The 27,974-nt window shown below is 48.5% G+C and overlaps 1 protein-coding gene across 3 annotated transcripts in view; it reads right to left on the bottom strand.

Moving 5' to 3' along the window:
• The window catches only part of ATP6V1A (ATPase H+ transporting V1 subunit A), a 36,971-nt gene extending 11,590 nt beyond the window's left edge, over positions 1 to 25,381 (bottom strand). The window contains exons 1-8 of one of the 3 annotated variants that reach the window (XM_077293686.1): positions 25,244 to 25,381; positions 12,539 to 12,605; positions 11,847 to 11,946; positions 11,240 to 11,368; positions 7,162 to 7,376; positions 5,774 to 5,911; positions 4,629 to 4,780; positions 3,547 to 3,709 (exon numbers count right to left, since the gene is read on the bottom strand). In XM_077293686.1, the coding sequence (XP_077149801.1) occupies positions 3,547 to 3,709; positions 4,629 to 4,780; positions 5,774 to 5,911; positions 7,162 to 7,376; positions 11,240 to 11,368; positions 11,847 to 11,928 (879 nt within the window). In that variant the 5' untranslated portion in view covers positions 11,929 to 11,946; positions 12,539 to 12,605; positions 25,244 to 25,381. Of the gene's footprint in view, positions 1 to 3,546; positions 3,710 to 4,628; positions 4,781 to 5,773; positions 5,912 to 7,161; positions 7,377 to 11,239; positions 11,369 to 11,846; positions 11,947 to 12,538; positions 12,606 to 17,195; positions 17,334 to 18,514; positions 18,614 to 25,243 lie in introns of those variants that run through there. The other 2 variants (XM_077293687.1, XM_077293688.1) reach the window with 2 other exon arrangements.
• Between the last annotated feature and the right edge of the window lie 2,593 nt (positions 25,382 to 27,974).

Below are 27,974 nucleotides of genomic sequence, written 5' to 3'. Positions count from 1 at the left end.
TAATGTATGTACACAGTGACTGCACCAGCAGAACAGTGAGTGCAGCTCTGGGGTATAATACAGGATGTAACTCCGGATCAGTAATGTAATGTGTGTACACAGTGACTGCACCAGCAGAATAGTGAGTGCAGCTCTGGAGGATAATAACAGGATGTAACTCAGGATCAGTAATGTATGTACACAGTGACTGCACCAGCAGAACAGTGAGAGCAGCTCTGGAGTATAATACAGGATGTAACTCAGGATCAGTAATGTAATATATGTACACAGTGACTGCACCAGCAGAATAGTGAGTGCAGCTCTGGAGTATAATACAGGATGTAACTCAGGATCAGTAATGTAATGTGTGTACACAGTGACTGCACCAGCAGAATAGTGAGTGCAGCTCTGGAGTATAATACAGGATGTAACTCAGGATCAGTAATGTAATGTGTGTACACAGTGACTGCACCAGCAGAATAGTGAGTGCAGCTCTGGAGTATAATACAGGATGTAACTCAGGATCAGTAATGTAATGTGTGTACACAGTGACTGCACCAGCAGAATAGTGAGTGCAGCTCTGGAGTATAATACAGGATGTAACTCAGGATCAGTAATGTAATATATGTACACAGTGACTGCACCAGCAGAATAGTGAGTGCAGCTCTGGAGTATAATACAGGATGTAACTCAGGATCAGTAATGTAATGTGTGTACACAGTGACTGCACCAGCAGAATAGTGAGTGCAGCTCTGGAGTATAATACAGGATGTAACTCAGGATCAGTAATGTAATGTGTGTACACAGTGACTGCACCAGCAGAATAGTGAGTGCAGCTCTGGAGTATAATACAGGATGTAACTCAGGATCAGTAATGTAATGTGTGTACACAGTGACTGCACCAGCAGAATAGTGAGTGCAGCTCTGGAGTATAATACAGGATGTAACTCAGGATCAGTAATGTAATGTATGTACACAGTGACTGCACCAGCAGAATAGTGAGTGCAGCTCTGGAGTATAATACAGGATGTAACTCAGGATCAGTAATGTAATGTATGTACACAGTGTCTGCACCAGCAGAATAGTGAGTGCAGCTCTGGGGTATAATACAGGATGTAACTCAGGATCAGTAATGTAATGTATGTACACAGTGACTGCACCAGCAGAATAGTGAGTGCAGCTCTGGGGTATAATACAGACTGTAACTCAGGATCAGTAATGTAATGTATGTACATAGTGACTGCACCAGCAGAATAGTGAGTGCAGCTCTGGAGTATAATACAGGATGTAACTCAGGATCAGTAATGTAATGTGTGTACACAGTGACTGCACCAGCAGAATAGTGAGTGCAGCTCTGGAGTATAATACAGGATGTAACTCAGGATCAGTAATGTAATGTGTGTACACAGTGACTGCACCAGCAGAATAGTGAGTGCAGCTCTGGAGTATAATACAGGATGTAACTCAGGATCAGTAATGTAATGTATGTACACAGTGACTGCACCAGCAGAATAGTGAGTGCAGCTCTGGGGTATAATACAGGATGTAACTCAGGATCAGTAATGTAATGTGTGTACACAGTGACTGCACCAGCAGAATAGTGAGTGCAGCTCTGGAGTATAATACAGGATGTAACTCAGGATCAGTAATGTAATGTGTGTACACAGTGACTGCACCAGCAGAATAGTGAGTGCAGCTCTGGAGTATAATACAGGATGTAACTCAGGATCAGTAATGTAATGTCTGTACACAGTGACTGCACCAGCAGAATAGTGAGTGCAGCTCTGGAGTATAATACAGGATGTAACTCAGGATCAGTAATGTTATGTCTGTACACAGTGACTGCACCAGCAGAATAGTGAGTGCAGCTCTGGAGTATAATACAGGATGTAACTCAGGATCAGTAATGTAATGTATGTACACAGTGACTCCATGAGCAGAATAGTGAGTGCAGCTCTGGAGTATAATACAGGATGTAACTCAGGATCAGTAATGTAATATATGTACACAGTGACTGCACCAGCAGAATAGTGAGTGCAGCTCTGTGGGATAATACAGGATGTAACTCAGGATCAGTAATGTAATGTGTGTACACAGTGACTGCACCAGCAGAATAGTGAGTGCAGCTCTGGAGTATAATACAGGATGTAACTCAGGATCAGTAATGTAATGTATGTACACAGTGACTGCACCAGCAGAATAGTGAGTGCAGCTCTGGAGTATAATACAGGATGTAACTCAGGATCAGTAATGTAATATATGTACACAGTGACTGCACCAGCAGAATAGTGAGTGCAGCTCTGTGGGATAATACAGGATGTAACTCAGGATCAGTAATGTAATGTGTGTACACAGTGACTGCACCAGCAGAATAGTGAGTGCAGCTCTGGAGTATAATACAGGATGTAACTCAGGATCAGTAATGTAATGTATGTACACAGTGACTGCACCAGCAGAATAGTGAGTGCAGCTCTGGAGGATAATACAGGATGTAACTCAGGATCAGTAATGTATGTACACAGTGACTGCACCAGCAGAACAGTGAGTGCAGCTCTGGGGTATAATACAGGATGTAACTCAGGATCAGTAATGTAATGTGTGTACACAGTGACTGCACCAGCAGAATAGTGAGTGCAGCTCTGGAGGATAATAACAGGATGTAACTCAGGATCAGTAATGTATGTACACAGTGACTGCACCAGCAGAATAGTGAGTGCAGCTCTGGAGTATAATACAGGAGGTAACTCAGGATTAGTAATGTAATGTGTGTACACAGTGACTGCACCAGCAGAATAGTGAGTGCAGCTGTGGAGTATAATACAGGATGTAACTCAGGATCAGTAATGTAATGTCTGTACACAGTGACTGCACCAGCAGAATAGTGAGTGCAGCTCTGGAGTATAATACAGGAGGTAACTCAGGATTAGTAATGTAATGTATGTACACAGTGACTGCACCAGCAGAATAGTGAGTGCAGCTCTGGAGTATAATACAGGATGTAACTCAGGATCAGTAATGTAATGTATGTACACAGTGACTGCACCAGCAGAATAGTGAGTGCAGCTCTGGGGTATAATACAGGATGTAACTCAGGATCAGTAATGTAATGTGTGTACACAGTGACTGCACCAGCAGAATAGTGAGTGCAGCTCTGGAGTATAATACAGGATGTAACTCAGGATCAGTAATGTAATGTGTGTACACAGTGACTGCACCAGCAGAATAGTGAGTGCAGCTCTGGAGTATAATACAGGATGTAACTCAGGATCAGTAATGTAATGTCTGTACACAGTGACTGCACCAGCAGAATAGTGAGTGCAGCTCTGGAGTATAATACAGGATGTAACTCAGGATCAGTAATGTATGTACACAGTGACTGCACCAGCAGAATAGTGAGTGCAGCTCTGGAGTATAATACAGGATGTAACTCAGGATCTGTAATGTAATGTATGTACACAGTGACTGTACCAGCAGAATAGTGAGTGAAGCTCTGGGGTCTGTCTGCACTTTGTTTCTGGGTTTCTGCCATCAGTTATGAGGACACTTGTCTCAGCCGCAGCTTCTCACCTCAGGAAAGTCCCTCAGGACTTCAGACATCTCGTTCCCTCTTTCTCCGCATCCTACGTAGATGATGACGTTGCTGTTTGAGTACTTGGACAATGATTGTGAGATAACAGTTTTACCACAACCAAAAGCCCCCGGGATGGCGGTGGTCCCACCTTGTACGCACCTGCGGGGGGAAATCACACATCAGTGTCGCTCACACGCGGACTCATATTCTCATGTACTCTATTTTCATTCCACCAATTTAATCTGGGGACAAAACAGAGAATTTCCGTGACAAAGTCCAAAAAAAAAAAGAATCCCTCCGTATAAGAGATCCGGCCAATGACAGTGCCCCCCGTGATCAATCCCTCCGTATAAGAGGTCCGGCCAGTGACTGTGCCCCCCGTGATCAATCCCTCCGTATAAGAGGTCCGGCCAGTGACCAATCCTCCCCGTGATCAATCCCTCCGTATAAGAGGTCCGGCCAGTGACCAATCCTCCCCGTGATCAATCCCTCCGTATAAGGGGTCCGGCCAATGACCAATCCTCCCCGTGATCAATCCCTCCGTATAAGGGGTCCGGCCAATGACCAATCCTCCCCGTGATCAATCCCTCCGTATAAGGGGTCCGGCCAGTGACCGTGCCCCCCGTGATCAATCCCTCCGTATAAGGGGACCAGCCAGTGACCGTGCCCCCCGTGATCAATCCTTCCGTACAAGAGACCGTGCCCCCCGTGATCAATCCCTCCGTATAAGAGGTCCGGCCAGTGACCAATCCTCCCCGTGATCAATCCCTCCGTATAAGGGGTCCGGCCAGTGACCGTGCCCCCCGTGATCAATCCCTCCGTATAAGGGGTCCAGCCAGTGACCGTGCCCCCCGTGATCAATCCTTCCGTACAAGAGACCGTGCCCCCCGTGATCAATCCCTCCGTATAAGGGGTCCGGCCAGTGACCGTGCCCTCTGTGATCACCTGCATAGTGGAGACCCGGGCGGATCACACTGGATGTGATTGGGAAGGAGCCATGGATCGGACATGTATGTGGGGGACATTGTGCGCTGACAGCAAGCAGAGATCCTGAACCTGCACATCAGAGGGGACTCACGGGAACAGCGCGTCCAGGACTCTCTGGCCGGTCAGCAGCGGGTGGTTCGCCGGCAGCTTCTCGGTCACTGGACGGACGGTCCGCACCGGCCACACCTGCACCATGGTGAACTTCTCCTTCACACCCTCGAACTCCAGCTCCAGCACCACGTCCTGGGAGGGAAGGACAGGAAAGGGTTAAACCTCACTCCGAGCAGGACATGCTGGGAGCAGTAGTCTCCACATATAATAAAGAAGATTCCCAGTAACAACCAGCAGAATAGTGAATGCAGCTCTGAGGTGTGAACGCTGCCTAATGAATCTGCGCCTAGATGAGGCGGAGCGCTGAGCCGGATCTGCAGCGTTCAGCAATGTCCGCCGTGAGACGCCGCCTCTTTACGGCTTCTTCTTCTTGACGGCGTGCGCTTTCGGTTTTTCCTCCACCCTTTCTTCCAGGCGCCATAACCAGTATCAGTTCTCGGCCCCAGACGCCGGAGTCGGCTGGGTTTTCGCGGATCGAGTTGTAGTCTTGAATAACAACATTTATTTTACAAAATGTACTGAAAAATGGAGAAAAATCCAAGTGCAATGAAAGTACGGTGTCAGGGCTTTGATTTTATGGCTTTCATTCATTGTGCAGATTCTCCAGGTCGCGAAATTACGGAGAAACCCAACTTGTAGCGTTTATTTTATTTTTTTGCTTTGGGACTTTTTTTTTTTAATAGTATTTTATTAAAGAAAATCGTTACTGGGTTAAAAAAAAAAAAGCCGACATTTTTCAGTTTTCAGACCTGTAGCTTTTTTTGTTTCCTTGCTGTGCCGATCGCTGGAGCTCGTTTTCTGTGGCGGTGTTTGTTTGTTTGTTTGTTTGTTTTCCCCCCAAGTGGAATGTGCACATACCTTCTATGTCAAGAAGCAGATGTCTCTGCGATACCACCCGCTAATGTAAGGGGGTCTCATTATCGAGATTCTCCGGAGCGTCTCAGGAAACCAAAGGAGTTCAATTATAAAAAAGAAATGTGATGCTTCTTTCCTCCTGTGGGGGCGCTGCAGGAGACTCAAATACTTCCTTTTGTTTTCTTCCACAAAACCATAGACAACCAAATAAATACAAAAAGTGTGGAGGGAGGAAGAGGATGCAAATGTGAACCAAGCCGTAGATCTTACCGAGGTGTCGTAGTGCCCGGGCGGTGCCAGGTACGTGACTGTTCCCCGGTTGCGAGGAGGAAGCATAATATTGTGTTTGATAAGGGAGTTCTCAAACACGGAGCCATAGATGTCTCCTCCCGTGATGTGACTGCCGACCTGCGGGAGAAACACAGAAATACACAATGAAGCTGGAGCAATGCGGAGCCTGCGGGCGAGAGGGGAGGCGGGAGCCTGCGGGCGAGAGGGGAGGCGGGAGCCTGCGGGCGAGAGGGGAGGCGGGAGCCTGCGGGCGAGAGGGGAGGCGGGAGCCTGCGGGCGAGAGGGGAGGCGGGAGCCTGCGGGCGAGAGGGGAGGCGGGAGCCTGCGGGCGAGAGGGGAGGCGGGAGCCTGCGGGCGAGAGGGGAGGCGGGAGCCTGCGGGCGAGAGGGGAGGCGGGAGCCTGCGGGCGAGAGGGGAGGCGGGAGCCTGCGGGCGAGAGGGGAGGCGGGAGCCTGCGGGCGAGAGGGGAGGCGGGAGCCTGCGGGCGAGAGGGGAGGCGGGAGCCTGCGGGCGAGAGGGGAGGCGGGAGCCTGCGGGCGAGAGGGGAGGCGGGAGCCTGCGGGCGAGAGGGGAGGCGGGAGCCTGCGGGCGAGAGGGGAGGCGGGAGCCTGCGGGCGAGAGGGGAGGCGGGAGCCTGCGGGCGAGAGGGGAGGCGGGAGCCTGCGGGCGAGAGGGGAGGCGGGAGCCTGCGGGCGAGAGGGGAGGCGGGAGCCTGCGGGCGAGAGGGGAGGCGGGAGCCTGCGGGCGAGAGGGGAGGCGGGAGCCTGCGGGCGAGAGGGGAGGCGGGAGCCTGCGGGCGAGAGGGGAGGCGGGAGCCTGCGGGCGAGAGGGGAGGCGGGAGCCTGCGGGCGAGAGGGGAGGCGGGAGCCTGCGGGCGAGAGGGGAGGCGGGAGCCTGCGGGCGAGAGGGGAGGCGGGAGCCTGCGGGCGAGAGGGGAGGCGGGAGCCTGCGGGCGCGAGGGGAGGCGGGAGCCTGCGGGCGCGAGGGGAGGCGGGAGCCTGCGGGCGCGAGGGGAGGCGGGAGCCTGCGGGCGCGAGGGGAGGCGGGAGCCTGCGGGCGCGAGGGGAGGCGGGACACGCCGGGCGCGAGGGGAGGCGGGACACGCCGGGCGACCCATGCATTAAGTCTGCAGGTGTGGCGGGTGATCCGGGCAATGCTGAGCCCGCGGGTGTGAGGGGAGTGCGATCCGGGGAATCATGTACAGAACACACAATATCCTCCTATCAGGCGCATCTATCTTATCACTTCGCCCGTCTCTGGCTGTAATGTCGGTGACCACCGTGCTGACTGTTTCCAGTCAGAAGCCTTAGGACAGCCGGCGAGGTCTGGCTTAGGGAGGGTTGTACCGTTAACGTCAGGCCACTCACTCGGAGACTTTTCAATGGGGTGAACTCCCACTTAATGTCCTTGCTCAGGGCGGACACGTTCACACCCCGGGGGATGTAGATACTTTGTGTGGAGTCACTGATGTCTTTCAGGGGCCTCTGGATACCATCAAAAATGGATCCCATAATGCCAGGACCCAGCTCCACAGAGAGGGGCTTCCCGGTGCGGAGGACAGGGTCTCCCACCGATACACCGGCTGCAAGAGCGATGCTAAGGAAATCCACAATATAGACACATCGAACACAAGAAATCGTCCAAATCCTCAGATCCCAGGAAACACACAGCCCAGATATCTGACAAACTCACCTGTATCCGAGCTACCGTAACAGAACACAAAGGCACGGTTGTGTGAAAAAGTGTTCACCCCCTTTGTGATTTCTTACTTCGCATGTTTCAGACACCAAACAAATGTAAACATTAGACAAAGATGACACAAGTAATCACACAATGTAGGTTATGAAGGACTTTATTATTAAGGGAAAAAGAAATCCAAACCTACAGGTCCCTGTGTGATAAAGTGATTGCCCCTAAACCTAATAACTGGTCGGGCCGCCCTTAGCAGCAACAACTGCAGTCAAGCGTTTGCGATAACTGGCAATGAGGCCAACGCTCTGGAGGAATTTTGGCCGCTCATCTTTGCAGAATTGTTGTAATTCAGCCACATTGGAGGTTTCCGAGCATGAAGCACCTTTTTAAAGGTCATTCTACAGCATCTCAACCGATTAAGGTCAGGACTTTGACTAGGCCACTCCAAAGTCTTTAGTTTTTCTTAATCCATTCAGAGGTGGACTTGCTGGTTGTTTTGGATCATTGTCATGCTGCATAACCCAAGTTCGCTTCAGCTTGAGGTCACGAACAGATGGCCGGACATTCTCCTTCAGGATTTTTTGGTAGACAGCAGAAGTCATAGTTCTACTTACCACAAGTCTTCCAGGTTGTGAGGCAGCAAAACAGCCTCAGACCATCACACTACCACCACCATATTTTACTGTTGGTGTGATGCTCCTTTTCTTAAATGCTGTTACTTCTACGCCAGATGTAAAGGGACATACACCTTCCAAAAAGTTCAACTTTTGTCTTGTCAGTCCACAGAGTATTCTCCCCAAAAGTCTTGTGGATCATTAAGATGTTTTCTGGCGATACTGAGACAAGCCTTTATGTTCTTATTACTCAGCAGTGCTTTTCGTCTTCTAACTCTGACCATTCTCTTTCTTATGGTGGAGTCATGAACACTGACATTAAGAGAGGCAAGTGAGGCCTGCAGTACTTTGGACATGGTTGTGGGGTCTTTTGTGACCTCTTCGATGAATTGTTGCTCCGCTCTTGGGGTAATTTTGGTCGGTCGGTCACTCCTGGGAAGGTTCTCCGCTGTTCCATGCTTTTGCCATTTGTGAATAATGGCTCTCACTGTGGTTCACTGCAGTCCCAAAGCTTTAGAAATGGCTTCATAACCTTTTCCGGACTGATAGATCTCAATTACTTTGTTTCTCATTTGTTCCAGAATTTCTTTGGATCGCGGCATGATGTCTAACTTTTGAGGATCGTTTGGTCTACTTCACTTCGTCAGGCAAGTCCTATTTAAGTGATTTCTTCATTAAGAACATGAGTGGCTAGGGAATTTGAACTCAGCTTTCCAAAGATGTGATAAACCACAGTTAAAACATAAATTAAGAGGGTCAGGGGGCAATCACTTTTTCACACTGGGCCCTGTAGGTTTGGACTTCTTTTTCCCTTAACAATAAAGACCTTCATATATAAACTGCATTCTGTGTTTGCTTGGGTTATCTTAGGCAAATGTAAATATTAGTTTGTGATCTGAAACATGGAAGTGAAACAAACATGGAAAAGAATAGGAAATCAGGAAGAAGACAAACACTTTTTTACTAGTGATGAGTGAATATACTCATTACTTGAGATTTCTCGAGCACGCTCGGGGGTCCTCCGAGTATTTTTTAGTGCTCGGAGATTTAGTTTTTATTGCCGCAGCTGAATGATTTACAGCTACTAGCCAGCATAAGTACACGTGGGGATTCCCTAGCAACCAGGCAACCCCCACATGTACTTATGCTGGCTAACAGATGTAAATCATTCAGCTGAGGCAATAAAAACTAAATCTCGGAGCACTAAAAAAAACTCGGAGGACCCCCGAGCGTGCTCGAGAAATCTCAAATAACGAGTACATTCACTCATCACTATTTTTTACACAACTGTAAGTCTGACCGCACTGCAACTTCTGCACCAATATCCACGGGGTCTGAATTATTCATTGCTCTTGAGTTACATTAAACCCCAGAGCTGCACTCACTATTCTGCTGGTGCAGTCACTGTGTACATACATTACATTACTGATCCTGGGTTACATCCTGTATTATACCCCAGAGCTGCACTCACTATTCTGCTGGTGCACTCACTGTACATACATTACTGATCCTGAGTTACATCCTGCATTATACCCCAGAGCTGCACTCACTATTCTGCTGATGCAGTCACTGTGTACATACATTACTGATCCTGAGTTACATCCTGTATTATACTCCAGAGCTGCACTCACTATTCTGCTGGTGCAGTCACTGTGTACATACATTACATTACTGATCCTGGGTTACATCCTGTATTATACCCCAGAGCTGCACTCACTATTCTGCTGGTGCAGTCACTGTGTACATACATTACATTACTGATCCCGAGTTACATCCTGTATTATACTCCAGAGCTGCACTCACTATTCTGCTGGTGCAGTCACTGTGTACATACATTACATTACTGATCCTGAGTTACATCCTGTATTATCCTCCAGAGCTGCACTCACTATTCTGCTGGTGCAGTCACTGTGTACATACATTACATTACTGATCCTGTACTAATCCTGTATTATACCCCAGAGCTGCGCTCACTATGCTGCTGGTGCAGTCACTGTGTACATACATTACATTACTGATCCTGAGTTACATCCTGTATTATACTCCAGAGCTGCACTCTCTATTCTGCTGGTGCAGTCACTGTGTACATACATTACATTACTGATCCTGAGTTACATCCTGTATTATCCTCCAGAGCTGCACTCACTATTCTGCTGGTGCAGTCACTGTGTACATACATTACATTACTGATCCTGTACTAATCCTGTATTATACCCCAGAGCTGCGCTCACTATGCTGCTGGTGCAGTCACTGTGTACATACATTACATTACTGATCCTGAGTTACATCCTGTATTATACTCCAGAGCTGCACTCTCTATTCTGCTGGTGCAGTCACTGTGTACATACATTACATTACTGATCCTGAGTTACATCCTGTATTATACCCCAGAGCTGCACTCACTATTCTGCTGGTGCAGTCACTGTGTACATACATTACATTACTGATCCTGAGTTACATCCTGTATTATACTCCAGAGCTGCACTCACTATTCTCCTGGTGCAGTTACTGTGTACATACATTACATTACTGATCCTGAGTTACATCCTGTATTATACTCCAGAGCTGCACTCACTATTCTGCTGGTGCAGTCACTGTGTACATACATTACATTACTGATCCTGAGTTACATCCTGTATTATACCCCAGAGCTGCACTCACTATTCTGCTGGTGCAGTCACTGTGTACATACATTACATTACTGATCCTGAGTTACATCCTGTATTATACCCCAGAGCTGCACTCACTATTCTGCTGGTGCAGTCACTGTGTACATACATTACATTACTGATCCTGAGTTACATCCTGTATTATACCTCAGAGCTGCACTCACTATTCTGCTGGTGCACTCACTGTACATACATTACTGATCCTGAGTTACATCCTGCATTATACCCCAGAGCTGCACTCACTATTCTGCTGATGCAGTCACTGTGTACATACATTACTGATCCTGAGTTACATCCTGTATTATACCCCAGAGCTGCACTCACTATTCTGCTGGTGCAGTCACTGTGTACATACATTACATTACTGATCCTGAGTTACATCCTGTATTATACCCCAGAGCTGCACTCACTATTCTGCTGATGCAGTATACCTGTATGTGCGCAGCCCCCAGCCCCTGGATGAAGGATACAGGTCTCTTCGTACACTTGGATGGTGGCCATGTCTCCTTCCAGGCGGATGATCTCGCCGACCAGCTCGGAGTGTCCCACACGCACCAGCTCGTACATGGCCGCTCCCGCCATATTGGACGCTGTCACCACTGAGCGAGTAACAAGACCAAGTGTCAGATAGAGGAAGCGACGAGGACGATACGTATGACGGCATTAATCGGACATTTCCTTGTTTCCGGCTGCTGACAACTCCCCCAATCTCTGCTGGGGGCTGACAACCTTCTTGCTGTTGATTCCCTTTGAGATACACAGGTATCCTCCAGTCACATCCGAAGCTGCATCCACAATCCTTTTTGCTGTTGCCACTGATGACAGATCACCCTGGAGCAGCCGGATGCGGATGTAGTTTGATTCAGGACAAGTTTACGGTGCAGATTATAAAGTCAACCTGCCGGCTGAACTGTGAATGCAGCTCTGGATGTGACTAGAGAGATCAATCATATAGGGGTAGATGGGACAAGATTCACAACATTGGTCCACGGTGTAGATGAATAATTTGGTGACACATCAGACACTAAGACCCCAGGGCGTCTACCTCCCACCCGCCGATATTAGCGCTGTACTCACCGGGACCGGAGACCCCGTGCACATAGCCGAATTTGCTCTCCCGCTCTTCATCCCTGATCTTCGGTAATTTTGAAAAATCCATGACTAGGTCTTAAAATTTCTGAAAACATAAAAAAAAAAAAAAAGTCACTTTACTGTAGACTGCTGCAAAGACTTAATTAAAGGGGTCCTCCTCCTAAAAATAAAACTGCGGCGGATATAAAGAGTGACAGGAGCGGCCGCTGATCAGCTGGAAATACTGTGCGACAACCATTGTTCTGATCTATTGTTATTTTTTGGGAGGAGCGATTCGGATATTTATCCATTTTTCACCGTGTGGGATAAACATTCTATTATATTTTATACGTTTTTAAAGTTGTGTAAACAGATTGAAAATAAAGAAATAACAAAAGTTCTCTCCAATTTTAAGCTTTTGAGAAATGGAAATGATTTCCTTATTTCTACCGTACAGGGCTGTGCAAAAGTTTTAGGCAGGTGTGGAGGGAAAAAAAAATGCTGCCGAGTGAGACGCTTCGTACATTGAAGGGTTAATAGTTTTGTCGCTCACTTTTTATCAATTCATAAAATACAAAGGGGAAAACGACATGGCGTGGATATTCAGCGAACGCCCGGCGCAGCAGGCAGGGATCTGCACGATGACAGTGTGAGGAGCCGAACGCCGGGGGATGAGTGAGAACTGAGGAGCGACTTACGGCTTCACGGACGATCTGCTCCGCGCCTGGAAGTGACGTCACCAGCTGGAAATCTGCGACCGATCACCTAGAAGGGAAAACAAGAGGAAGCGGTAATGGAGGCCAACTGCCGAGATCACCAAGACGAGATAACATTATGAGGAATTCAGCAGTGTAAAGCATGGGGGAGAGAGAACAGGAGGGGGAACGCCCTGTAACAAGTGGGGGGATTACAGTATCACAATCCCGGGAATCTCTCACCCCAATACGGATTCATCACCAAACTAACAGGTGAAGTGGCGGCTGAGTGTGAACGGAGGAGGGGCGAGGACGCAGACCCCCGTATACCACCCTCCGCAGGTGTCACATGATCCCCCATCACAGCATCTCTCATGTCAATCTGCAGAAGAGGCTCCGGTCTGTGCAGCCGACCTCAAACAGGGGGGTTATAGCCTTATATTAGGGGATCTAAGGTCTCCAGGGTCAGCATCTTCCCAGGCTCCAATGGCTGACAACAGAGAACAATACATGGAATGGTCTGTCCTTCCTGCGATAGGAGAATATCAGAATGAGCCGGAGCCTGGCTGACCAGGACCCTTCTCTGTCGGACCGCCCGGGATACATAGTAGCGACTTAGCAGTGGTGCAGTCAGACCGCCGTGTGTCCAGCAGCCGCCCGGCTCTGACCGGCAGGTCCATGGAGCGACCGCGGTATAATGAGATCTTCACCAGGAAAACACCGGAGGACGAGAGCTGCACAATGTCCTAATACACACAGGACCCAGACTCATACCAAGAAACGGACCCTCGGAGGAAGTGCTGTCATGATTAGGAAACCTCTTCCAAGAACTTCCCCAACCAGTCACACACTGGACTACAAGTCACAGCACATCTACAGCTTGTACTACAGTTGTGCTCATAAGTTTACATACCCCAGCAGAATTTTTGCTTTCTTGGCCTTTTTTCAATGATAACACCATAACTTTTCCTGCACTCATGGATAGTGGTTGGTTGAAGCCATTTATTGTCAAACTGCACCCAAAATATCGAAATGACCCTGATCAAAAGTTCACATCCCATGGTGATTTTAGCTGATAACATGCACAGAAGTTGACACAAATGGGTGTGAATGGCTACTAAAGGGAACATCCTCACCGGTGACCTGTTTTCTTGTAATCAGTGTGTGCGCATAAAAGCTGAGTGAGTTTCTGGGATCCAGACAGACTCTGGCATCTTTCATCCAGCCACTGACGGTACTGGATTGTGAGTCATGGGGAAAGCAAAAGAATTGTCTATGGATCTACGGGAAAAGGTAGTTGGACTGTATAAGACAGGAAAGGGATAGAAAAAGATATCCAAGGAATTGATAATGCCAGTCAGCAGCGTTCACACTGTGATGAACAAATGGAAAATCAGGGGCTCTGTAAAATCAAAACCACGGTCAGGTAAACCAACAAAAATGTCATCCACAACTGCCAGGAAAATTGTTCGGGATGCAAAGAAAACCCACAAAACATGAGCTGAAATACTGGACTCTCCGAAAACTAGTGGTGTGGCTGTCTCAAGATGCACAATAAGGAGGCACTTGAAGAAAAATGGGCTGCATGGTCGAGTCACCAGAAGAAAGTCATTACTGGGCAAGTGCCACAAAGTATCTCACCTACGATACGCAAAACAGCACAGAGACAAGCCTCAAAACTTCTGGAACAAGGTAATTTGGAGTGATGAGACCAAAATTGAACTTTTTGGCCACAACCATAAACGTTACATTTGGAGAGAGGTCAACAAGGTCTATGATGAAAGGAACACCATTCCTACTGTAAAGCACGGAGGTGGATCGCTGATGTTTTGGGGATGTGTGAGCTACAAAGGCAAAGAAAACTTGGTCAAAGTTGAAGGAAAGATGAATTCAGCAAATTATCAGCAAATACTGGAGGAAAATTTGCACTCATCAGCCCGGAAGCTGCGCATGGGACGTACTTGGACGTTCCAACATGATAACGATCCAAAACACAAGGCCAGGTCGACCTGTCATTGGCTACAGCAGAACAAAGTGAAGGTTCTGGAGTGGCCATCTCAGTCTCCTGACCTCAATATCATTGAGCCACTCTGGGGAGATCTCAAGTGCGCAGTTCATGCTAGACAGCCCAGGAATTTACAGGAACTGGAGGCTTTATGCCAAGATGAGTGGGCAGCTTTACTATCTGAGAAAATAAAGAACCTCATCCACAACTACCACAAAATACTTCACGCTGTTATTGATGTTAGAGGGGGCAATACACGGTATTAAGAAATGGGGTATGTGGACTTTTGATCAGGGTCATTTAGATGTTTTGGGTTGTCATTATGATTTACAAAGAGAAAACCCAGTAGTCTGAGAATAAATGGCTTCACCCAACCACTAACCATGAGTGGAGGAAAAGTTTTGGTGTTATCATTCATATTCTCTGAAAAAAGGCCAAGAAAGCAAAAATTCTGCCGCACAACTGTACATGGCAGTGTGATGTTAGCACTGCGATACACAAATGGTAAAATGCTAAAAAATAAAATGGGAAAAGCTTATTCTTGCCATACAGGATAAAAGAAATCAGCACCTAGCGGAGGAGAGAGAGCTCGGCACCTACAGAGGAGACAGACCTCAGCACCAGTCCCAAACCGATAGGAGGAGGTAACATCCCGCTCGCCCAGACAGAGCTCCGCACCTACAGGAGGAGAGAGCTCAGCATCTACAGGAGGAGAGAGCTCAGCACCTACAGGAGGAGAGAGCTCAGCATCTACAGGAGGAGAGAGAGCTCAGCATCTACAGGAGGAGAGAGCTCAGCATCTACAGGAGGAGAGAGCTCAGCATCTACAGGAGGAGAGAGAGCTCAGCATCTACAGGAGGAGAGAGCTCAGCATCTACAGGAGGAGAGAGAGCTCAGCATCTACAGGAGGAGAGAGAGCTCAGCATCTACAGGAGGAGAGAGAGCTCAGCATCTACAGGAGGAGAGAGAGCTCAGCATCTACAGGAGGAGAGAGAGCTCAGCATCTACAGGAGGAGAGAGAGCTCAGCATCTACAGGAGGAGAGAGCTCAGCATCTACAGGAGGAGAGAGCTCAGCATCTACAGGAGGAGAGAGCTCAGCATCTACAGGAGGAGAGAGCTCAGCATCTACAGGAGGAGAGAGCTCAGCATCTACAGGAGGAGAGAGCTCAGCATCTACAGGAGGAGAGAGAGCTCAGCATCTAGCGGAGGAGAGAGAGCTCAGCATCTAGCGGAGGAGAGAGAGCTCAGCATCTACAGGAGGAGAGAGAGCTCAGCATCTAGCGGAGGAGAGAGAGCTCAGCATCTACAGGAGGAGAGAGAGCTCAGCATCTACAGGAGGAGAGAGAGCTCAGCATCTAGCGGAGGAGAGAGAGCTCAGCATCTACAGGAGGAGAGAGAGCTCAGCATCTAGCGGAGGAGAGAGAGCTCAGCATCTACAGGAGGAGAGAGAGCTCAGCATCTAGCGGAGGAGAGAGAGCTCTGCATCTACAGGAGTCCCGCACCTACAGGAGGAGAGAGCTCAGCATCTACAGAGGAGTCCCGCACCTACAGGAGAGGGCTCAGCACCTACAGGAGTCCTGCACCTACAGGAGGAGAGAGCTCTGCATCTACAGGAGTCCCGCACCTACAGGAGGAGAGAGCTCAGCACCTACAGGAGGAGAGAGCTCAGCACCTACAGGAGGAGAGAGAGCTCAGCACCTACAGGAGGAGAGAGCTCAGCACCTACAGGAGGAGAGAGCTCAGCACCTACAGGAGGAGAGAGAGCTCAGCACCTACAGGAGGAGAGAGAGCTCAGCACCTACAGGAGGAGAGAGCTCAGCACCTACAGGAGGAGAGAGCTCAGCACCTACAGGAGGAGAGAGCTCAGCATCTACAGGAGGAGAGAGAGCTCAGCACCTACAGGAGGAGAGAGCTCAGCATCTACAGGAGGAGAGCGCTCAGCATCTACAGGAGGAGAGCGCTCAGCACCTACAGGAGGAGAGAGCTCAGCATTTACAGGAGGAGAGAGCTCAGCATCTACAGAGGAGTCCCGCACCTACAGGAGAGGGCTCAGCACCTACAGGAGTCCTGCACCTACAGGAGGAGAGAGCTCTGCATCTACAGGAGTCCCGCACCTACAGGAGGAGAGAGCTCAGCATCTACAGGAGGAGAGCGCTCAGCATCTACAGGAGGAGAGCGCTCAGCATCTACAGGAGGAGAGCGCTCAGCACCTACAGGAGGAGAGAGCTCAGCACCTACAGGAGGAGAGAGAGCTCAGCACCTACAGGAGGAGAGAGAGCTCAGCACCTACAGGAGGAGAGAGAGCTCAGCACCTACAGGAGGAGAGAGCTCAGCACCTACAGGAGGAGAGAGCTCAGCACCTACAGGAGGAGAGAGCTCAGCATCTACAGGAGGAGAGCGCTCAGCATCTACAGGAGGAGAGCGCTCAGCACCTACAGGAGGAGAGAGCTCAGCACCTACAGGAGGAGAGAGAGCTCAGCATCTAGCGGAGGAGAGAGCTCAGCATCTAGCGGAGGAGAGAGCTCAGCATCTACAGGAGGAGAGAGCTCAGCATCTACAGGAGGAGGTAACATCCCGCTCGCCCAGTACATGGGCCCCACAACAGACAAACCACAGACAACAACCTTCACACCATAAACCAGGACGGAGGTTACCTCAGTATAAGGGGCCTGTCAGAAGCGGGGTCCTGCAGCCCCAGGGGAGACGTGGGTCCTATAGTCACAGCACTAGTGAGGGGTCCTGAGCCCTCCGCATTACTGGCTGATGCTGCAGCTCCCGGTGCCGCTGTCGTCTCTGCGCTGCTGATGCGATGAGTCACCAAATTTCCAAGCTGTTTCTCTAAAAGAGGAAGCTGCAGATTGTGCACGATTGCCACATTCTGCGGAGCACTGGCTGCACCCCCTCCACAAATCCCCTGTGGCAGAGGGACCCCAATACCCCCCCACATTGTGTGACCTTGTTGCTTGCTGCGAAGGTCAAGACAAGGTCAAACGGGCATCACAAAAAAACTGCAGAAACCCACATCACCCATTTTGGTAGAGGAAGGGTTAAGCTTCTTTTAAAGGGGTCCTGCAATGGGGACTCACTCCTTTAATTATTTGCATCACACAGAGACCTCAATAAAATTGAACTGCAAACACAATTGCACCCGCTAAGCAAGCAGCCAAAAGAAGACCGAGGCCCCAGCACATTTCATTGCATCCCCCAAGTCCTAAGCCCCCGTCACAGACTTATATTGGGGGGTCTGTAGATTTATCCGGCACTTTTCAATTCCCTGAGCAAGATCTCCGCTTACTGTCAGTAATTGGAGACCCCAAAGCAGATCTAATAGTGCTCACAGCTGAGGTTCTGCTACAAATGTTTCTTCATAACCCCCTATTAGCTACATTCTCATTCTGAAACAATGTATCAGTGCGGGAAAGTGTAAGAAACTATGGGGACAGGAGCGCGATTCCGCTGGACGCCATCAGGACGGGTTTTCAGTCTATGGATGAACACAGGAATATTCCCATTCACTTGCAGCAAGCAGAGATCTTAACAATGACGAGAAATGAGAACACAGATTGTACGAGAAAATCTGTGCAGGTCAGTGGGCTGCAGAGCAGAAATCAACACGCGGCTGCGACCATTCTACTGCACAGAGATAGGGTCTGCCCATCCCCCGCGGTGACGGAGCAGGTGACGCACAGAGGGATATACCTGTATACCAGGACGCGGGAGGTGTACGGGGAAAGTCTAACCTCACCTGTGTCCGCTGCAGCATGCGGTGTGTGCGGAGAACTGTGTAGAAAGTATCTGAATAATCAACAGGAGGAAGGAGACATTAACCCTTTCCACGATCACACAGACTGTGCACAGCAGGCAGCAGAAGCATAAAGGAGCCGCCTGCTGCAAGACTACAAGTCCCAGCAGTGCCCAGCTTCCATGGCCAGACCAGTAATGAATCAGGATGCCCCTCCGCACCAGTACTCACAGTCAGGGTCCGCTGGTATGAATGGAGACCTCAGGGGGAGATCGGCTGCCGAGTCACATGAGGAGGCGCAACTTCCCTGTTCACTGCTCAGCTGAGCGGTCACCTGACTGTGAGCACAGCCTCACTGAGCCGACCGGCTGATGAATCACCATCATCCTCCTCCTCCTCCGCTGTGCAGGAGAACCTGCTGCTTTACAGAGTACAAGGAACCAATACAATAATCCCTCAACTGAGTGACAATATAATCTATAGGAAAATGACAGAGAAACCCCAAAACCAAAGGTCACACAGCCCCCCTAGAACACTGCCATCTGCAGAGCATGAGCTCTGCCCCCCTAACAAATGGGGACCCCCGACCCCCAAAGTAGTGACTGGAGGTGTCTGGCACCATGGCTGCGATGCTCTGCGTGTTCTCACACCATTGTATCAGTCATATCAATGAGGAGCCTCTGCCATCCCTGCACTGACGATGCAAACCGGGAGCCGGAGCGCACCGGGAACCCCCCACGAGACCCGGCGCACCGGGAACCCCCCACGAGACCCGGCGCACCGGGAACCCCCCACGAGACCCGGCGTATACCGGGAACCCCCCACAAGACCTGCCGTATGCCGGGAACCCCCCACAAGACCTGCCGTATACCGGGAACCCCCCACAAGACCCTCCGTATACCAGGAACCCCCCACAAGACCCTCCGTATACTGAGAACCCCCCACAAGACCCGGCGTATACCGAGAACCCCCCACAAGACCCGGCCGTATACCGAGAACCCCCCACAAGACCCTCCGTATACCGAGAACCTCCCACAAGACGCGGCGTATACCGAGAACCCCCCACAAGACCCGGCGTATACTGAGAACCCCCAAAAGACCCGGCGTATACTGAGAAGACCCGCCGTATACCGGGAACCCCCCACAAGACCCGCCGCACACCGAGAACCCCCCACAAGACCCGGCGTATACTGAGAACCCCCACAAGACCCGGCGTATACCGGGAACCCCCCACAAGACTCGGCGCACCGGGAACCCCCCACAAGACCTGCCGTATACCGGGAACCCCCCACAAGACCCGGCGTATACCTGGAACCCCCCACAAGACCCGGCGTATACCTGGAACCCCCCACAAGACCCAGCGTATACCTGGAACCCCCCACAAGACCCGGCGTATACCTGGAACCCCTCACAAGACATTTCCCGGATCCGCGCATTCCTTGACCGCGACACCGCAAAAACACTAGTGCATGCCCTTATCATCTCCCGCCTCGACTACTGCAACCTCCTACTCTCTGGCCTCCCCTCTAGCACTCTCGCACCCCTCCAATCCATCCTACACTCTGCTGCCCGACTAATCTACCTGTCTCCCCGCTATTCTCCAGCATCTCCCCTATGCCAAGCCCTTCACTGGCTTCCTATTGCCCAGAGACTCCAGTTCAAAACCCTCACAATGACCTACAAAGCCATCCACAACCTGTCTCCTCCATACATCTGTGACCTCGTCTCCCGGTACTTACCTGCACGCAACCTCCGATCCTCACAAGATCTCCTTCTCTACTTCCCTCTTATCTCCTCTTCCCACAACTGCATCCAAGACTTCTCCTGTGCTTCCCCCATATTCTGGAACCCTCTACCACAACACATCAGACTCTCGCCTACCATAGAAACCTTCAAAAAGAACCTGAAGACCCACCTCTTCCGACAAGCCTACAGCGATCCTCAACCTACTGAACCGCCGCACAACCAGCTCTACCCTCTCCTAGTGTATCCTCACCCATCCCCTGCAGACTGTGAGCCCTCGCGGGCAGGGTCCTCCCTCCTTATGTACCCGCGTGCCTTGTTTTACTCATGTTTATTGTATTTGTCTATGTTTGCCCCGTTCACATGTAAAGCGCCATGGAATAAATGGCGCTATAAAAATGTCTAATAATAATACTAATAATACTAATAATAATAATAAGACCCAGCGTATACCTGGAAACCCCCACAAGACCCGGCGTATACCGGGAACCCCCCACAAGACCTGCCATATACCGGGAACCCCCCACAACAGTGCCTTATCTGTGGATCCCCGCTCTCAGAGCGCTACCATTAGATCTGTCACTCACGGCCTGAACTTCCTTAGGAATCTCGAGTCTCCACACTGCACGTGCTCCTGTGCGGCGGTGTCACATGGGGGTCCGGGGGGCTGCATTCCTCACACAGCGCAGATAATGGAGACATTGTGGCGTTGTCACCCGACCATGGAAAACGATTTTCTAATACGCCTTATGTAAAAGAAGACTCATCACTGTGGACGAGAGGTTGTGCCGTGTACCCATCGCCCGTGTGACTGAACTCTCCACCTCTTCTTGCTGTCAGTGAATTGATGAACACCGGGGCGACATCGGGGCCCCCCCCTCACTGTGGGCGACATCGGGGCCCCCCCCCCCACTGTGGGCGACATCGGGGCCCCCCCCCCCACTGTGGGCGACATCGGGGCCCCCCCCCACTGTGGGCGACATCGGGGCCCCTCCCCCCCCCACTGTTGGCGACATCGGGGCCCCCCCCCCACTGTGGGCGACATCGGGGCCCCCCCCCACTGTGGGCGACATCGGGGCCCCCCCCCCACTGTGGGCGACATCGGGGTCCCCCCCCCACTGTGGGCGACATCGGGGCCCCCCCCCCACTGTGGGCGACATCGGGCCCCCCCCCCCACTGTGGGCGACATCGGGGCCCCCCCCCCACTGTGGGCGACATCGGGGCCCCCCCCCCCCACTGTGGGCGACATCGGGGCCCCCCCACTGTGGGCAGTCTCTCAGCACAAGACCCCAGGAGCGTCCAGGTGACACCAGACCCCCGGCCGTGGTGTCACAGTGTACCTGGAGGAGACACCTGAGGGTCTCAGGCCCCATCAGATTATCTGCAGTAATGTTCTTTTCATGGGGAGTAGAAGGCTGGAACCACTGTGACCCCGAGCCCCCGACATTAACCCAACCCCCCCGGGACAACAAGTCCCCCCGACCTGCAATACACGGAATATACAACATTATACAGCATCCGCTGCACGGCGCCTTATACCGCCCCTCCCCCACTAATACTGAGCCGAGACGTGACCTGTAATCAGCCACCACCGTCCTCTAATCATCTGGAGATCGGTCACCTGTGACCAGAGTACGGCAAAGAGCCGCGCAGCAGCCGCCACCATCTACACGGAGGATTATAAAGATATAACGGACGGTGCGATCTAATAATAATAATATAACGGACGGTGTGATCTAATAATAATAATATAACGGACGGTGCGATCTAATAACGCTAATATAACGGACGGTGCGATCTAATAATAATAATATAACGGACGGTGCGATCTAATAATAATAATATAACGGACGGTGCGATCTAATAACGCTAATATAACGGACGGTGCGATCTAATAACGCTAATATAACGGACGGTGCTATCTAATAATAATAATATAATGGACGGTGCGATCTAATAATGATAATAATATAACGGACGGTGCTATCTAATAATAATAATAATATAATGGACGGTGCGATCTAATAATGATAATATAACGGACGGTGGGATCTAATAATAATAATATAACGGACGGTGCGATCTAATAATGCTAATATAACGGACGGTGCGATCTAATAATAATAATATAATGGACGGTGCGATCTAATAACGATAATATAACGGACGGTGCGATCTAATAATAATAATAATATAACGGACGATGCGATCTAATAACGATAATATAACGGACGGTGCGATCTAATAATAATAATAACGGACGATGCGATCTAATAATAATAATATAACGGACGGTGCGATCTAATAGTAATAATATAACGGACGGTGCGATCTAATAATGATAATATAATGGACGATGCGATCTAATAATAATAATATAACGGACGGTGCGATCTAATAGTAATAATATAACGGACGGTGCGATCTAATAATGATAATATAATGGACGATGCGATCTAATAATAATAATATAACGGACGGTGCGATCTAATAACGATAATATAACGGACGGTGCGATCTAATAATAATAATAATATAACGGACGATGCGATCTAATAACGATAATATAACGGACGGTGCGATCTAATAATAATAATAACGGACGATGCGATCTAATAATAATAATATAACGGACGATGCGATCTAATAACGATAATATAACGGACGGTGCGATCTAATAATAATAATAACGGACGATGCGATCTAATAATAATAATATAACGGACGGTGCGATCTAATAGTAATAATATAACGGACGGTGCGATCTAATAATGATAATATAATGGACGATGCGATCTAATAATAATAATATAACGGACGGTGCGATCTAATAACGATAATATAACGGACGGTGCGATGTAATAATGATAATATAATGGACGGTGCGATCTAATAACGATAATATAACGGACGGTGCGATCTAATAATAATATAACGGACGGTGCGATCTAATAATAATAATATAATGGACGGTGCGATGTAATAATAATAATAATATAACGGACGGTGCGATCTAATAATAATAATATAACGGACGGTGCGATCTAATAATAATAATATAACGGACGGTGCGATCTAATAATAATAATATAACGGACGGTGCGATGTAATAATAATAATATAACGGACGGTGCGATCTAATAATAATAATATAACGGACGGTGCGATGTAATAATAATAATATAATGGACGGTGCGATGTAATAATAATAATAATATAACGGACGGTGCGATGTAATAATGATAATATAACGGACGGTGCAATCTAATAATAATAATATAACGGATGGTGCAATCTAATAATAATAATATAACGGACGGTGCGATCTAATAATAATAATAATATAACGGACGGTGCGATCTAATAATAATAATATAACGGACGGTGCGATCTAATAATAATAATATAACGGACGGTGCGATGTAATAATAATAATATAACGGACGGTGCGATCTAATAATAATAATATAACGGACGGTGCGATGTAATAATAATAATATAATGGACGGTGCGATGTAATAATAATAATAATATAACGGACGGTGCGATGTAATAATGATAATATAACGGACGGTGCAATCTAATAATAATAATATAACGGATGGTGCAATCTAATTATAATAATATAACGGACGGTGCGTTCTAATAATAATAATAATATAACGGACGGTGCGATCTAATAATAATATAACGGACGGTGCGATCTAGTAATAATAATAATAATAATATAATGGACGGTGCGATCTAATAATAATAATATAACGGACGGTGCGATCTAATAACGATAATATAACGGACGGTGAGATCTAATAATAATAATATAATGGACGGTGCGATGTAATAATAATAATAATATAACGGACGGTGCGATCTAATAATAATAATATAACGGACGGTGCGATCTAATAATAATAATATAACGGACGGTGCGATGTAATAATAATAATATAACGGACGGTGCGATGTAATAATAATAATATAACGGACGGTGCGATGTAATAATAATAATATAACGGACGGTGCGATGTAATAATAATAATATAACGGACGGTGCGATGTAATAATAATAATATAACGGACGGTGCGATGTAATAATAATAATATAACGGACGGTGCGATGTAATAATAATATAACGGACGGTGCGATGTAATAATAATAATATAACGGACGGTGCGATCTAATAATAATAATATAACGGACGGTGCGATCTAATAATAATAATATAACGGACGGTGCGATGTAATAATATAACGGACGGTGCGATCTAATAATAATAATATAACGGACGGTGCGATGTAATAATAATAATATAACGGACGGTGCGATCTAATAATAATAATATAACGGACGGTGCGATGTAATAATAATAATATAACGGACGGTGCGATGTAATAATAATAATATAACGGACGGTGCGATGTAATAATAATATAATGGACGGTGCGATGTAATAATAATAATAATATAACGGACGGTGCGATGTAATAATGATAATATAACGGACGGTGCGATCTAATAATAATAATATAACGGACGGTGCGATGTAATAATAATATAACGGACGGTGCGATGTAATAATAATAATAATAATATAATGGACGGTGCGATGTAATAATGATAATATAACGGACGGTGCGATCTAATAATAATAATATAACGGACGGTGAGATCTAATAATAATAATATAACGGACGGTGCGATCTAATAATAATAATATAACGGACGGTGCGATGTAATAATGATAATATAATGGACGGTGCGATCTAATAATAATAATATAACGGACGGTGCGATGTAATAATGATAATATAATGGACGGTGCGATCTAATAATAATAATATAACGGACGGTGAGATCTAATAATAATAATATAACGGACGGTGCGATCTAATAATAATAATATAACGGACGGTGCGATCTAATAATAATAATATAACGGACGGTGCGATCTAATAATAATAATATAACGGACGGTGAGATCTAATAATAATAATATAACGGACGGTGCGATGTAATAATAATAATAATAATATAATGGACGGTGCGATGTAATAATGATAATATAACAATATAATGGCCGGTATGGGGGAGGGGGGCAGGTGATGCGCGGAGTCTCCGGTAACGATGGCGCCGCCCTCCTCCTCCTCCTCCTCCTCCTCCTCCTCCTCCTCCTCCTCTCGGGCAGTGATGCAGACCCCTCCGGTGACGCCGCTCACCTGCCGCTACTCGGTCCCGCTGCTCCGCGTCTCAGGCCCAGCCGGCAGTAATAATGACGGCTCCTCTCCTCGCACTGCAGCAGCGGCAGCTCCCGGCCGTCATTGATCAGCTGACCACTCCTCCCTCACGTAACATCGCGAAGGAAGCCCGGAATCAGCGCCCGCCATCTTGGATGAGGGTCACCTGCCAGTCCATGGAGGAGCGATGCGTGACGTCACATACACATGCGCTCTGACTGGGTGCACACACCGGAAGTAGCCCCCCAGGGTTGCCATCCTGGCTTTTTGTTTTTCTCTGGACAGTTTATCAAAAAATCAAAGACGGTGATCATTTTTTTACAGACACATTGTAAAACCATAATAAATCCTTATTATAAGTGACCTGAGTCTGCCCTCTGCCGCCATCATCCTGATGTCAGACTTCAGCCGTCGTCACTGTATGATGATCATTACAGTCAAAATAATCTGAACAGGTTTCTTCAATTTAAAAAAATCACTGATGCCTGAAACAAACCTTATAGTCCAGACATTTCTGATGCCCCTAATAGCCGGCCCCGCTCAGAGCTGTGGTTTCTATGGGCCACGGCTCCCATTCTGCCCCTTAATAGTTCACTATTATTTTTTATTTTTACTGTTTTCAGGACCCAGAACCCGCGGCCGATCTTCTTACTGCGATAGAGAAGTATTTCTGTACAGAAATAGAGGAAACGCTGGACTCTGATGAAGCCCACCATTGTGTACCAAGATGGGGGCTTTCAGTAGATCCACGGCGACCATGGCCATCCATTGGTGTGCCACAACCGTGTCGCCAGAGGGGCCTGAGCGAAGGAACGGTCCCACAGCACGCTCCCTCCTCAAAAAACCTGCTGTCAGAGATCGATAGCAACATTGCCGTACACCCGTGCCGTATGCCCACACTTTATACCCACGCTGTACACCCATGCCGTACTCTCGCACCGAACACTCACGCCGTGCAACCATGCCGTACTCTCGCACCGTGCATCCTTGCCATATTCTAGCATCGTACACTCACGCCGTACATCTGCAACATACTCTCGCACTGGACGCTCACGTCTTACACTCACGCCATACACCCGCACCGTACTTTCACGCCATACACCAGCGCCGTACATTCACTCCGTGCACTCGCACAGTACTCACACCATACACCCGCACCATACACTCATGCTGTACACCTGTGCCGTACACCTGTGCCATATACACTTGCACTGTACACCCGAACAGTACACTCACGCCCGACACCCGTGCCGTACACCCTCATCGTACACTCGCATTGTACACCCGTGCCATACACCCGCACAGTACACTCACACCATATGCCTGCACCATACACTCATGCTGTACACCTGTGCCATACGCCCACGCCGTACACTTGCACTGTACACCTGCACAGTACACTTACACCGTACACTTGTGCTGTACACCCGTGCCATACACCCGCACAGTACACTCACACCATACGCCTGCACCATACACTCATGCTGTACACCTGTGCCGTACGCCCACGCCGTACACTTGCACTGTACACCTGCACAGTACACTTACACCGTACACTTGTGCTGTACACCCGTGCCATACACCCGCACAGTACACTCACACCATACGCCTGCACCATACACTTATGCTGTACACCTGTGCCGTACGCCCACGCCGTACACTTGCACTGTACACCTGCACAGTACACTCACACCATACACTTGTGCTGTACACCCTTGCCGTACAGTCGCACAGTACACTTGCGCTGTACACTTGCACCATACACCCGCCCAGTACACTCACTTCCACGCCGCACACCCATGCCGTACCCCGTGCCTGCACTTGCACCGTACACCCACATAACACGTCATGTACAGAATATGTGCAGCACACGTTCACAAGAAGTTAACTTTAATGTATAATTTCTTTTTTTTAGTGATAAAATGTAAAAAAGCTTTCTTTAACATTTTGAGTTTTGTTTTTTTTTCACAATTTGTCCATTATATATAAAGATATAGGAGATGACAGTTGGTGCTTGCAGAGTTCTATGGAGGTGAAAGGAGGAGGGAGGAGCTAGAGGAAGACACAAAAGGGGAGGAGCTAGATAAAGACACACACACAGAAGGGGTGGACACCAGCCTGATGAAGAAGCTAGACCAGCTCGAAGCATGTAGAAACAAAAGATTTTTTACTAATTTCCCCAGTGGTACCCCATTTCCTTATCAGTGGCAGCACAAAACGAAACTACCATTTTCTTTTTTCCCTTCCCTGGATTATACCGCACGAGGAACAGTGTACAAAATAAATAAAACCAATGCTTCACCTGCTGTTGATTTTTCCATTCTGCCTCCCAAAGATCGCAGAAAGGCTCGGTGCACATTTATCCTGCGCCCTGCGCTGAGCACTTACGCCCGGGTTTCCATGCAAATCTATGAAATACGTGATTCAGAGAGAACCTCTGGCGGAAGATTCCCTATAATGAGGCGGATGGAGGCACTGTGGACGCCGTCTGACCTGTGATCCAGAAGTGTTCTTCTTATTAAGCGTGTATATAAGCGTGGTCGGCCACAGTTTTGTGCACTTCTGAAAAAAAGGACAATGCTGAACAGAGGCCATATGGAGTCCAGAGTAACTCTGCTGCCTCATTATAGTGAATGGATCCCTTGGGGGTTTTATCTGAATCACGTCACTCAGAGATTTAGACCCCAAAGTGCTCAGCGTAGAGCGCCGGATA

Source organism: Ranitomeya variabilis, chromosome 3, assembly GCF_051348905.1.
Source record: "Ranitomeya variabilis isolate aRanVar5 chromosome 3, aRanVar5.hap1, whole genome shotgun sequence".
NCBI classification, from domain to species: domain Eukaryota; kingdom Metazoa; phylum Chordata; class Amphibia; order Anura; family Dendrobatidae; genus Ranitomeya; species Ranitomeya variabilis.
This window is presented reverse-complemented; position numbering and strand designations above follow the sequence as displayed.